Source organism: Pteropus medius, unplaced genomic scaffold, assembly GCF_902729225.1.
Source record: "Pteropus medius unplaced genomic scaffold, Ma_sr-lr_union100, whole genome shotgun sequence".
In the NCBI taxonomy this organism is placed as follows: domain Eukaryota; kingdom Metazoa; phylum Chordata; class Mammalia; order Chiroptera; family Pteropodidae; genus Pteropus; species Pteropus medius.
Genome location: NW_024356249.1, coordinates 6,906,202 through 6,920,772, shown reverse-complemented (window position 1 = coordinate 6,920,772; position 14,571 = coordinate 6,906,202). Strand labels below are relative to the sequence as shown.

Below are 14,571 nucleotides of genomic sequence, written 5' to 3'. Positions count from 1 at the left end.
TTTGAATACCTTTTACATGTCTCTTGGTGCACATGTACTCATATATCTGTTGGGAATATATATATAACGCAAATAAATCTTTATGTGTTATCACCCTCTACACACAGGCAATGGATTGTTTTTCACAAGGGATTTTATGAAACAGGACTAATAGAAGCAAGTTAGTTTTGAAGAGCTAATCAAATTATATCATATAGGTAGCTGTTTTTCACCTATCAGCTGAACCATTTCAACTTGATAATCTGTTCAATAGATGTTCAATTGATAAAGAATAATTAATCCCACTGTGGATCAGGTTCTCCTGTGAAGACTTTCAATGTCTGGATAACAAAGGGCATTATCATAACAAATAAAATTATCTCTGTGGATGGTTGAAGAGCCTCCTAGACTTGTGATAAATGGTGGTCATGCTCCTGTAGCTAGTATCCATTTGTAGTGGGAAGTATGATTTAAAGGTGATTGAGCTTCTTGAGACATTAATACTTGAAAGCTTGGCATGGAACTTCACTATTTTTCAGATACAAATTTGTTTTCTTTTGTTTTTGAAATCACTGATGAGATGATTAAGGAAAAAAAAGTATCAAATCAGTATTTAAATAAATATTCAAAAGCTTTTGTACTTTGGATATTCGTTTTATTCCACAATAAACTCGTATAAGCATTTTTATAGAACAAGCACAGGGATTTTTGTATTATGTATAATTTTGCTTATATACATGAATAAAGTAAACAACACATTAGAGGATTTTACTCCAGACAATACAAAGAATTTCAGATATGAATTTACGTTGCTGACTCTGTTTTAATGTTCCTCATGATTTTATATATAGAGATTATAATCTATAAATCTATCAAAAATGATTTCTATTTTTTGTTATTATTCCTCAACGGCACATTGGAACTAATGACATTTGAATTAATTCTACTAAATGGTGAAATCTTTTAATAATTTTTAAAGAAATAATGTGTTTGAATTACTTAGTATTAGTTCGATGACTGTGGTTACTTTTACCAGCCTCTGTGGTGTAGTTTTCCTTAAAATCAAGTATTTTTGGAAGATTCAGTCTCAGCTCCATTACATATTAAAATAGCATAAAGGATGCTTCAATTCAACAAATACTTATTGAGACCCTCCTCTTTAGAATGCACTCAGAGTATGAAAATGAATACAGTAGTGTTTTTGCTCTCAAGTTTACAAATGAACAAGACTAAAGGGAACAAAAACATCCTCTATAACAGTCGTATAATCTTGTCATAACTGCTACTAACCAAGAATTAAGGGAGCTTTGGTGTGCGTATATGTGGTGCATGAGTGTTTAGGTGAGTTCCTGGCCTTTGGCTTTAAAAGGTAAGCAGAATATTAGCCAGGTAAATTGAAAGAAATTTTCTCTTAAAAATAAACATATTCTGAGTGGCTTATAATAAATATCTTATTATCTCCAAGTCTCTCAACAAACCTGAAGATAGGTTGCCATATTTTAACAGATATGGAATCTAAGGCACGGAGTCATTTTGGGCTGAGCAAAATGATGTAGGAAAAAGGGAAATATAAGAATATCTGGCATATTTGAGACATGGCTATAGAAGAGGAGAGGAGGCATCTGAAAAATGCAAAGGGAAGGGCTTACAGAAATGACCAACTCAGCTGGTTATAGATTAACCACATCCTATAGATCTCTGAATGGCCTTCTGGAAACTCTTCTCATACCTACAAGACAAACAAGCTGTAAATAGATAGGTCTGGTGGTCTAGGAATTCCTTCCCCCTTGCAGCCCCTGCCCCAAACTCCCTCTCCCCACCCTGAGTCATGAGGTGCATGTAGAACCTCAGACAAAGGATTCCTGCGTCTCTTGCATGGACACTGCAGAAGTATATAAACTGTAAGAAATCTAACCAAGGAGAGCTTGTGCTTTGGTGCTGTTAAACCCCATGTGCTCCACCAGCTAATAAATTCTCCTTCCCCTAACAAAGTTGTCTGAGCGTACAATTTCCTCCTTTGGGTGTCACTTCCTGCAACAGCTAGAGAGTACATACGAAGAGGAATAATAAATAAGGAAGCTGGATAGCTTGGATCTGATTTTCTAGTAAACAGTTGAAAAACAATGTTACAGGCAATGTGAATCCTTAGAGATTTTTAAAGCAAAAGTAAAAGAATCAGATTCCTGCCCTTTTGGGAGTGAATGTTTATAGGATTTATTTGATATGTATTACAAGATATAAAAACCACACAAAGCCTTAATTTCCACTTATATGGTGGTAGATTTGATATAATGTATAATGAAAATATTTTGAAATCCAGAATACAAAGAATACAGCACAGTTTGATCCCTAAGTCATTAGTTGATAAGCAAGCCTCACAGAACAGTCTCATGTCGGCAAAGGCTGCAAACACTGTGTATGACACATTCGAACTGACAGATTTCAACAAATGTGGTGGGTAGACTGGAATGAGTGTGATCTATGAGAAAGGGGTAACAGGTGGAACACTATGGAAGGAGTTGAGGAAGGAGATGATGATTGGGCTATGGCAGTAGGAATGCCGAAAAGGGGACAGATTGAAGAAACATCATTCAGGTCAAAATGATAGAACTTGATGTCCGACCAAACAATGACTTAAAAGATCCTAGCTCATTCTCTCTCTCTCTCTCTCTCTCTATTTATCTTTTTTTAAGGTAAAATTTATAACATGAAATTAATCAGTTTGAAGTGTACAATGCAGTGGCATTTAATATATTCACGATAGGATTCAATGCCATCTATGTCCAGAACATTTCATCACCTTGGTGAGAAACCCTGTGCTTATAAAGCTGTCACTTCCTATATTTGCCTCCGCCTGGCTCCTGACAACCACTAATCTACTTTCTCTTTGGATTCACCTCTTCTGGATAGTTCATAGAAAAGGGATCACACAATATGTGACCCTTTGTGTCTAGCTTCTTCCACTTAGCATAATCTTTCTGCAATTCAACCATGTGGTAGGATCTATTAGCACTTCATTCCTTCTAATGGTGGAATAATATTCCATTATATAAATATGCCATATTTTGTTTATTCGTCTATTCATTCATGGACATTAGGGTTGTTTCTTCTATCTTTTTAATATTCTGACTAGTACTACTATGAACATTCATGTACAAATTTTTATTTGAACACCTGTTTTCAATTCTTTTGCATATATACCTATGAGTGGGATTGCTGGGTCATATGGTAATTTTGTTTAACTATTTGAGGAACCACCAAACTCTTTTCCAAAGAGGCTCCATTATTTTATATTCTTATAGGTAATGTACTAGGGTTTCTTTTCTCCATATACTTGCCAACACTTGTTATTATCCTTTTTTTTTTAAATTATAGCCATCCTAGTGAGTGTGAAGTGGTATCTCATTATGATTTTGATTTGCATTTATTAAATGACTAATGATGTTGAGAATGTTTTCATGTGCTAGTCGGCCATTTGTTTATCTCCTTTGGAGAAATGTCTATTCAGATCCTTCATTTAAAAAATTGGATTATTTGTCTTTTTGTTGCTGAGTTGTAAGAGTTCTTTATATTTTCTGGATACTAGACTTTTATCAGATATATGATTTGCAAATAGTTTCTCCTATTCTGTAGGTTGTCTTTCCACTCAATAGAGTTTTGAGCCATTTATTGAAACAGAAAACATAGGGGAAGAAGCCAGTGGGGTTAGAAGAGGGAAGGAAAAGTGGGTTCAGTTGGTGGCATTGGTTGGATATCTGAGTGAGGATGCCCAGAAAGAATTTGGCTATACATGGAACATTTTATGCATTTGGTGTTTGTTGAATGATGGAATCTGGAAGAGAATTTGAGTGACAGTTGTTACCTTAGCTACCAGCAGTCAGAGGCTCATGTCCCACAGAAACAAAGGACATTCCCCTTTTAACAAAGTTGTCCTTTATTATTGAAAATGCCATTTTTAACAAACCTCCTAAAACACCCAGGAACACAAATGCAGCATGAAGATTAAACTGCAATTTCCCAATCAAACAACATAGGCTGAACCAGGTAGTGAGAATGTGGAAAACAAAATCAACTAGTGAGAGGTACAGTCTATTGTGATCTTACAAATTTCATTCCAAATAGAATACAGTGGGTGCACATCTTAAACTAAGCTTATATTTATGTAAGATTTATTTAAACTGAAGTAATTGAAATAACTGATATAAAATTTAAATCCCAAATAAATAAAACAGTTGCTTTTTTCCATGATGAAAGCATCACTGACTTTTCCCTTCAGGTTATAACCTATATGCTGTGCCTTGATTTACTCAGCCGTGCCTAAAGCAGATTTTTTATATCTAGGCGAGCTGATTCTTGGAACCAGGAAATGTTAATGGGGGCCATGAAATAGTTCCTTTCTCAGAGTTCTGCCCACCTGCTGGTATTATGAGATACTCTTTTAAAAATCCCCTGGGTCTGGTTGTCCTGTAGACACCAGGCTTGGCATGTTTTTATAAACCTCAGTGAAGCAATTCTGCTGCTGAGCCAGCCTGACTCACACATTTAATTTATCCACAATAATAAGAATATCAATACCTTGGATTTATATAGAACCTCTCATCCAAAGAGGTCAAAGCATTTTAATTTAATTGGATGTTCCCGTGGCTTTAAGAGCCTCTGGGTATATTTACAAATGTAATAATAAGAAACAGTCTGCCCTGGTTTACAATATAATAGACAATATAAAACAAGATCTGAACATACACTGCTTCTTACCCTCACTGCACAAACATAACCAATGCCTGGCCATGAGGTTCAAGGTCTCTATTGAGCAGATCTCCATGTATCTCTTTACCTATGACACTACTTTTTCCCCATGAATCCTTTATTCTAGTCAAATTATTCCCTTAACATAGAATGCATGTTTTCACTTTGCGGCTTAACCTGTCTGTGTGGCCCTTCTCTTCTCTTGAGGTGTTTAAGTCTCTACCCCACTTTTTTTTTTTTTCGATCTAGTTCAGTTATAACCCACCTGTTCCTTGAAGATTGCTATAGTTATCCTAGCCCTCCTTGCTTATTTCCTATTGAAACATCTGCAGCATTTATGCTCTTATTCTGTGGGCATTGAGTAGACGCTGTGGTTTATGGTCATTTCCTTGTATTTCCCTGCAGAGCATGTCAGCCCCTCCACCAGAGAAGCCTATAGTCAATTCCTTACATCTTGATAAACTTTAGCTGGTTCCAAGGTTTCAAGTAGCCTGGGGAGTTTGAGAGTCTCCAATTGAAAGCCGAAGGTTTAAATGGGCAGACCCACTAAGACTTCCCTTTATTTTATTTTTTTCATTGTTCACAGTTTAGTGCAAGTTTGGAGTGAGTTTAGAAGATCACCTAGAATAGAAGCAACGTGACAGAGTAGGTCTGTCACCTGAAGATGAAAGGTGCAGTGGATAATGTTTCCTGAGGTGGAATGTGAAGGAAGTGGAACAGAGAAGCAAAAACAGTTTATTAAGTTAAGATTTAATTGGAGTGTGTTGATTTAATTATCACATAATTGCGTTTCCAGTTAGTGAAAAAAGTAACCCATCATTTTTGATGCTTATCCAATTCTTGCTGTTTAAAAAAATTCTTTTGTTTATTTCTGTGTATAAAAGCCACACCTTTTCAGAGAAAATTTGGAAAACAGAAAAGTGTACAGAAAAAACGAAAAATTACCTGTATTCTTACTCCTCAAAACAATTTCATAATACCCACAGAGGTGTATTTTAAACAAAATTTGTACATACTTTAATAATAATAGCTGGTATTTACCAAGTACTGATCGTGCATATCTCATACAGTCTCACAATAACCCTCTAAGGGAAGTGCTATTATCATCTGCTCACAGGTAAGGAAACTGAAGCGCAGAAAGTTTGAATAAGTTGCCTAAGGCAACCGAGCCTTTAAGTAAAGAGCTGGGATTGAATCTAGGCAATCCTACTGCACAACAAACATTTTTTTTTTTTTATTGTGGTAAGATACACATCACATAAAACTTACCATTTTAACCATTTTGAAGCGTATTATTCGATGGCTTTTAATATAGTCACAAAATTGTGCAGCCATCACTACTATTAAGTTCTAGAACATTTTCATCACCCCCAAGGAAACCCTGTGTCTATAAAGCAGTCATTTTCCACTCTCCCTTCCCCCCAAAACACCTGAGAATCAGTAATTTGCTTTCTGTCTGTATGAATTCACCTATTCTGGATATTTTGTATAAATGGAATTATACACTCTGTAGCCTTTTGTATCTGGCTTCTTTCACTTAATATAATGTTTTCAAGGTTCATCAGTGCTATATAGCATGCATCAATGTTCTATTCCCTTTTACGGTTGGATAAAATTCCATTGTATAGATATATCATATTTTGTTTATAGTTCTATCATATACCACATATTATGCCACATTTATCCATTTCATTGATGGACATTCAAGTTTTTCCACCTTTTGGCTATTGTGAATGGCACTGCTATAAATATTTGTGTACAAGTTTTTTTGAGTACTTGTTTTCAATTCTTTTGGATATATACCTATAATGGAATTGCTGGGTCATATGGTAATTTTATGTTTAACTTTTTAAAGAATCACCAAACTGTTTTCCACATTAGCTGTACCATTTTACATTCTCACCAGTGATTCATGAAGTTCCAATTTTTCTATATCCTTGCTAGTATTTATTTTCCATTTTTCTTCCCTCTCTTCTTTATTTTCTATTTTTAAATATTATAGCCATACTAGTGCATATGACATGGTATCTCACTGTGATTTTAATTTGCATTTTCCTAATGTCTAATACTGTTGAACATCTTTTCACCTGTTCTTTGGCCATTTCTATATCTCCTTTGGAGAAATGTCTATTCAAGTCCATTGTCCAGTTTTTAAGTGGATTTTTGTCTTTTGCTATTGAGTTGTAAGAATTCTTTCCATATGCTGGATCAAGACTCACACATAGATTTATAATTTGTATATATTTTCTCATATTCTGTGGGTTGTCTTTTTACTTTCTTGATAGTGTCCGTTGATGTACAAAAGTTTTCAATCTTGATGATGTACAATTTATCTATTTTTCCTTCTGTTGCTTATGCTTTTGGTATCATAAATAAGAATTCATTGCCAAATCTAAGGTTGTAAGAATTTACCCCTGTATTTTCTTTTAAGAGTTTTATCTTTTACACATAGGTCTTTAATTCATTTAAAGGTAAAGTTTATATGTAGTTTGAAGTCTGAATGTGTGCCACCCCCAAATTCATGTTGATTCCTAACCCCCCAAAGTGATGGTATTAAGAGGTAGAGATTAGTGTTTTTATAAAGGAGACCTCACAGAGATCCCCCGCCCCTTCTACCATGAAAGATACAGTGAGAAGTACTGGCTATGAACCAGAAAGTGAGCCTTTCTGAAAATGACTGTGCTGTCACCTTAATCTTGGACTTCTCAGCCTCCAGAACTGTGAGAAATAAATTTCTGTTTATAAGCTACTCAGTCTATGGTATTTTGTTATAACAGCCTGAGTGGGTTAAATAGGGTCCAACTTTATTGTTTTGCATGTGGATATCCAGTTTTCCCAGCGTATTTGATGAAGAAGCTATTCTTTACCTATTGAATGATATTGGCACCCTTACAGAAAGTCAATTGATCATGGATGTGTGGGTTTATTTCTGGACTCTCAATTATATTCCACTTATCTATGTGTTTATTTTTATACAAATACCACACTTTTGATTACTGTAGCTTTTTAGTAAATTTTGAAATCAGGAAGTCTGAGTCCTCCAAATTTATTTTTCAAGATTGTTTTAGTTATTTGGAGCTCCTTGCAATTGCATGTGAATTTTAGGATAGATTTTTCCTAATCTATCTAGGATAGATTTTTCCAATTCTGCAAAAAAGGCCATTGAAATTTTCATACAGATCGTATTGAATTTGTAGATAGCTTTAGGGAGTATTGACATCTTGACAATATTAAGTCTTTCAATCCATGAACACAGGATTGTCTTCCCATTTATTTAGGTCTCTTTAATTTCTTTCAGCATGCTTTATAGTTTTCAGTATATAAGTCTTTCACCTCCTTGGTCAAATTTGTTTCTAAGTATTTTATTATATTTGAAGCTATTGGAATTGTTTCGTTAATTTCCTTTTTGGACTGTTCATTGCTAGTGTATTAAAAACACTATTGATTATTTTGTTTTGATAATGTATCCTGCAATCTTGCTGAATTCATTTATTAGCTCTAATTACTTTTAAAAATTCTTTAGGATTTCCAAATGTAAAATCATGTTATTTACAAAACAGATAGTTTTACTTCTTCTTTTGCAATTTTATTCTTTCCTTGCCTAATTACTCTAGCTAGAATTTGCAGTGCTTTGTTGAATAGCAGTAGCAAAAGTGGGCATACTTGTCCTGTGTCTGATCATAGCTGAAAATTTTCAGTTTTTCACCATTGACTATGTTAGCTGTGGTTTTTAAATAAATATCCTTTACATGTTGAAGATCTATTTCTAGTTTTCTGAGTGTCTCATCATGAAAAGGGGTTTGGATTTTCTCAAAAGCTTTTTCTGCCTCAACTGATGGATGATCATATTTTTTTTTCTATTGCTCATATTCTTAGCTACTAGGTCCAAATAACTCTCTTTAGACATTGAGTTAATTTTACAGCCTACTTTTTGCACTTATACCATGAAAATCTTCTTTTCATTAAAGGTCATTAAAATTACGATTACCAGTGGGTATATGTTATATCCTCATAGGGAAGGAAGTTCTATAATTTATTTACTACTTCTATGTTTCAAAATTTTCAATATTTTCTCTATATCTGTATTTCTTTAGGAACAAAGTTCCTAGTACTGGAATTACTGGGCCAAAGGCAATGAACACTTTTAAACAAACAAACAAACAAACACTTTTAACTGATTTTTAAAAATCAGTGTGATCTTCTATCAGTGCAATGTGTTTATTTTTCCAAGCTTATATTTTTATTTTTCATATATTTTTTTAATTTTATTTTTAAAATTTTTACCCCTCCACCCTCCCCTCTAGTCTGTGTCTGTTTAATAAAAATAGTTTATGTGTTCTGTGCTTGCTGCTTCATAACTCTAGGACCCCCGAGTTTGCTTCCTATTCATCTCTGAAGTTCTTTAATCTTTTCTGCTACTAAGCAGACCATCTCTTTCCTTCCTTCTCCGTATTTATTTTACCTTGTTTCTCGATTTGGCCACTTTTCGTAGCCTAATCTTTGTTATTTGTTAATTTCATTTTCTGAATGAATGACTAAGTCAATAGTCAAATGCAGGAAATATGAAAACTTACCAGTAAAAATACTAATAAAGCACACATGTTCATTATTGCTATTCAAATTTTATTTAGCTTAGGAAGATAAGGAATTTGAATCTGGTCAGTTTCGGTTTTCTCGGTCTTTACCAACATCCATTTGCGTTCCTGAGTGCATGATTTTTAGAATTATCTGAAATATAGCAACACTAGAAAATAGTTGAACTCACATAAAACAAATGTAAAACATTTAATTTTAGAGAGTATTAAAAAAAAATTTGTCTCTATTCATTTTCGGATTTTACTCGCTTTTAAAGTAAAAACTTTGCATACAGACATCAAGCACAGACCCCCCGCCCACGCCCCGCCCCACTTAAATACACACCTCCCATGACAAATCACACCATCGGCGGATAAATTTAATTTAAAAGCTTATATAATTCTAAAAACAAAGCAGCTAAAAAAGCATCCCTCGGGATAATAATAAATATAAATAAGACTTCACGAAGTCGTCACTGGTTTAGCTTTCCTCCGCGCCCAGGAACTGCGCAAGGAAAACTACGACTCCCAGAATGCTCAGCGCGCGCGCGCGCGCGCGCCAGGCCTCGAAACTCGCAGCCTCAGTCCGGCCCCCTCGCTCCGGCGATTAGCCAGTTCTGTGAATTTCTTTTCTCCCATTGGTGGGCTCTCCGGCGAGGTCAATTCCTACGTTGCCTTCGGCTTCCTCTAGCCTACCGTTCCCGCCCCCTACCAAGATGGCGGCAGAGGCAGCTGGTGGGAAATACAGAAGCACAGTGAGCAAAAGCAAAGACCCCTCGGGGCTGCTCATCTCTGTGATCAGGTGAGGGAGGCAGGAGGCAGGGTCAGGGGACAGGGGGCAGCGGGCAGCGGCTCAGACTCCGCCTTGGAAAGGAGAAGGCTTAGCTGGGTTCCACCCTGCCGTCCCTTCCCTTCCCTCCTTGCCTCCCCCCAGCCCCTCCCAAGGGTCTCCACAGATCCCCCTTTTTCTCTTGGGCTGGAGGGAGGAGCCTCCCCTTTTCTTTAGGGCCAGAGCTTTCCATTCGGGTGCCAGGGCTCTAAAAGCACGCCGTTTGGGGCTCGGTAGAGAAAGTGCTCATTTATTCATACCACGTTTATTTGTTTATTGCCTTCAGCAGCGCTCACTGAGGAAGGTGCTTCGTTTCCTGGACTTCCGGGTTTAAGGCCCTAAAGTCTGGAGATGCCTGTCACGATTTGCAGATTGTGTTTTCACACTTTGGATACCTCCAACCACCACCTGTGAATGGCCACTCCCATATAGGATTCTGTAGTGAGCTGGCAGAAGCACTGTGGGTTTCAAGGCACACATCGTTTTTGATTTTGCTCTGCCTTCTTACCCTTGTCTATTCCTTACACTTAACAAATTTCAAGTTATCCTCTATGCACATTTTTTTTTCCCGCAGTACGTCTGGTGGGAGTGGGAGTGGCGGGCCTTCTTGGGGCTTTAAAAAAAAAAAAGAAGAATTAAGGATTGGGGAAACCCTTTCGGACATAATTAAGGATGATAGAGGAAGTGACTAAAAACAACTGGAATAAAATGTTTGACAAGTTTTTACGTTGTTGACATTTGAATTTCATTTCAGGTATTTTTCATAACACTCCCGCCCCTTTACCCCCACTTTCCCTGCAAGCTAAATTTTTGATGGAGTCCTTGGAGGGCTCCTGGAGTGTCCTGATATTTTAAAAACCCAGGCCCAATAGTATCTGGTTAATAAGCTCTTGAATAAATGAACAAATTGAATTTTTCAAATAGCCTGCTGCTCATGGACTGATAAAGACCCATCTCATGGGTGTTATTTAGGGACTTCTAGTTTAAGATTGTGGCATAATTAATCATTACCAAAATTTTTAAAAGATTAAGATGATAATTCTCTGTGTGGAAATAATATACTTGGTAGGCCATACAGAGGAAATACTGTTCTATTGTGGACTCACATTCCTGCTATAACAATACACAGGTAGTGTAGATGTTTCATGATATTAAAATATTTGTAGCTTCCTATCTTAATCCTGTGTGAAAATATAATACATGCATTTATTTGGATTCTTTTTTGAACTTGTTTATTATTTTTTTCTGCCTTACAGTCGACATTCATTTAAACGGTATATATTTACTGCCTGTTTGTGGTATTGTGCTTGGCACTTAATACATACTTAGTAAATATTTGTCAAGTGTATGAGTGAATGCTCTGAGTTTTGCAAAGATGAATTAGACATGATGTTACAGTAGGCTAGACTTAGGATGGTATAGTAGACTATACTTGAGGGACAAAATATGTAAGTTAAAACTATGACATAAGACTATAAGAGACAGATGAAATGAGAATCAGGAGGAGGGGCGATTACGCCTAGTGGAAGTGGAGTGAGGGAGGGGTTAGGGTAGGTACTAGCTATGTACAAATTACCTCCTCACCTGTGTATTTAAGATTCTGTAAGCTTTACCCATTTCTTTTAGGCTATAAATCAGTTTTCTTAAATGCAGTTAAATTTACCCTAAATGTTCTATATTTGAAAAAAGTGTGAAAAACAAACTAAAGGTTTTTTACTAATACCAATTCAGAAACGTACATTGCTTTCTGATGCCTTTGTGTTCTTCAGGGGGAAACTCCCACTGCTGGATGGTGTGGAGTGTGATTTTGTGGTTATTCATCCATCTCTTATGCCTGTATACATTACCTTCACATTAAACCTAGGTACTTTTTACTCTGACTTCTTTTGTGTGTTATTGTTTTCATTTTTCTTTTCTTTGACCACCTCAGACCATTTGAACAACACTTTTCATTTTGTTATATCTGTTACCAGCATGGTATAACGGAGGGTTCAGATCGAACATTGTGGGTAAATTTAGTAAGGATTGGGGTTCATGGTTACATATGACCTTTTTAAGATGACGTTGTTGATATTGGAGTATTGCTGTTTATATTCAAATTTCTTTGAGTCATAGGGAAATTTTGGGGTTGGAGTAAGGGCGTTGCTAACTTTCCTTGTTTCCTCCATGATGTGCTTTCGAACATACCCAGTGGTTTAAATTGCATAAAGAGTGGATGTAAATGAGAGGATAGTGGTGTTACTTTGGTGTTTGGGGTCTGAGAGAGTTGGAGGGAGAGTACTTCTGGGAATAGAAGGAGGAATGTTGTTGCTAAGAGAGTAGATCTTAAAAGTTCTCATCACAAGTAAAAATTTGTAACTGTGAACAAAATTTACTGTGGTAATCATTTTGCCACATAGACATAAGTCGTTACGTTGTATACCTTAAATGAATAAGTGTTGTATGTTGCTGCTTTGTCTATTTGTTCAATTTGTATTTTCTGTGTTACCTTTCTTGCAACATCGTATTCATGATTCTTAATTCCTACTATAAAACTTTGTTTACCTCTTCTTATCCTTAACCTCTTTTTAAATTTTCTCTCAAAGACTATAGCTTTCCTGGTTGCTTTGGCAACAAGCCTCAAAAAGGAGAACCCATTTTAGACATGTTCATAAAATCTGTGCATTCCTGAAGATGTATCTTTAGGGTATGTGGAACTATATGTGTCAGTTTTCTTTCATGTTTCCATGGACCTATCATTTTGTCACAATAAATTACTTGTTCGTGATAGAATCCACTGTCTTTTGAGAAGTTTGCTTAGTTTAACTTTATCTTTTATCTTTTTTTTTTAAATCACTGAGCAGTTGTTTTTCTTTTTTGGATAAGAAAAAAGTGTTAAAAATTCTCCCTCGATTCTCTCGTTTAGATATGTAAAAAGTATCATTTCTAGACTACATTAGGTGTGAACATAACAGTTTTTATGTATTTTTTAATACTATTCCTATTAGCAGGAAGAGAATTTATTGTTCCAGTCATCTTTTAACAGCAGATAAAAAAAAAAACTACAGGTGGATAAGGACTGGGTTGGTATACACATGGGATATCCCAATCTCATCACTATTTCTAGCCATGGTATGAATAGTTAAATAATCACTGTTTTGCTAGTGTGCTAAGTCCATCACTTTAAAGTATTTAAATGTCAAAGATGAAGTATAGTGTAATTGTAATAGAAGTAGTACATTTAGCAGATGGGTATTTTTAAAAAGTATATTGAGACTCATAAATGAAATTCTTAACCATTTAAAGAGTACTAAATAAAAATATTTCAGGACAGTCATGTTTCAAAGGGTGCACTCTTATGGCTTCACAGGGGGATCCTTAGGTTGTAAAGTGGGGCTTTGATGAGACAGACAGTGCTTGGGATTGAGTCCATTGGAGGCTGTGGCTAACTGCAGTTTTTCATTTTAAGTCTTTCCACTGGCCCTTTAAAATGGAACTTATTGTGTGGACAGAGTCATGATTACCTGTTGATGTACGATTTAGACAGTTTTACATGCGCGCATACACATGTCCTTTTCTATTGATCTCCCCTCTCCCTCACAACCTGTGTTAAGTATGAAGTTGGAGCAGGTAGCCTTTCTAATCAGGTAATAAGCAGGGTGGCATTTGGGAGATGCTATTTTATTTTTGTGAGTTCTTGTCAGATTTTTAATTGGGAAATGTGTCTACCACTGTTAGGTGATTTGCTTTCCAATTAAATGTTGACTTTCTTCTCTTTATAAGTTGGCCTATAATAGCCAGTTTAATTGGGAAGACAGACTTGGCTGTGACTTGAGGAGACCTTATTGAAACCTCAGAGCAGAGCTTTTGTAGACAGACTCTGGCTACAGATGTCAAGGAAGTTTGAAGGCAAGTTGAAGGCTCACGTTTCATCAACTTTCAAGTCTTCACAGAAGATGGAATTTCAAAAACGTAGAAAATCCTTTATTGTGGACACCTGTTAAATTCCCTTCCTCCTCAGAGAGTATTTTGGTCAGCCCCATATTTAATTCAAAGTAAACTTTGTAGAAGGGGTCCAGGCTTTGATCAGAGCTTTGAACAAAGAGCTCTGAGGTTCCTGACACAGTTTGTGGTAGGAAAGGGATGTGCACACTGTTTGGAGCTTGGAAGTTGAGTCCTGGAACTTGTTTTAGGTGGTTAGTGTTGTTTCCGGCACCACCTCCTCTCTTGATTTGAGCCACTTGTTATGGTTTTTAGGGTTTCTGCCTCCCTTTGTACCCTGGCGAGTCTTGATGCTACTGATGCAGTAAGGTTTGAAAATTACGACTAGAATACCTGGAGACTAAACTTTATAAACTTTCTGGAAGTTCTGGGATATCTGACAACATATGTGGCAAAAAACAAAACAAAACGAAAAAAAACACAAAACAAAAAACCCGCCCCCTTTTTTTCCCTGGCTAAACA

The 14,571-nt window shown here is 36.1% G+C and overlaps 1 protein-coding gene across 1 annotated transcript in view; it reads left to right on the top strand.

Moving 5' to 3' along the window:
- Positions 1 to 9,957: 9,957 nt before the first annotated feature.
- EXOC4 (exocyst complex component 4) overlaps positions 9,958 to 14,571 on the top strand; it is a 640,998-nt gene continuing 636,384 nt past the window's right edge. Inside the window, exon 1 of the mRNA XM_039860921.1 lies at positions 9,958 to 10,101. Within this exon, the coding sequence (XP_039716855.1) occupies positions 10,016 to 10,101 (86 nt within the window). The 5' untranslated portion in view covers positions 9,958 to 10,015. The remainder of the gene's footprint in view (positions 10,102 to 14,571) is intronic.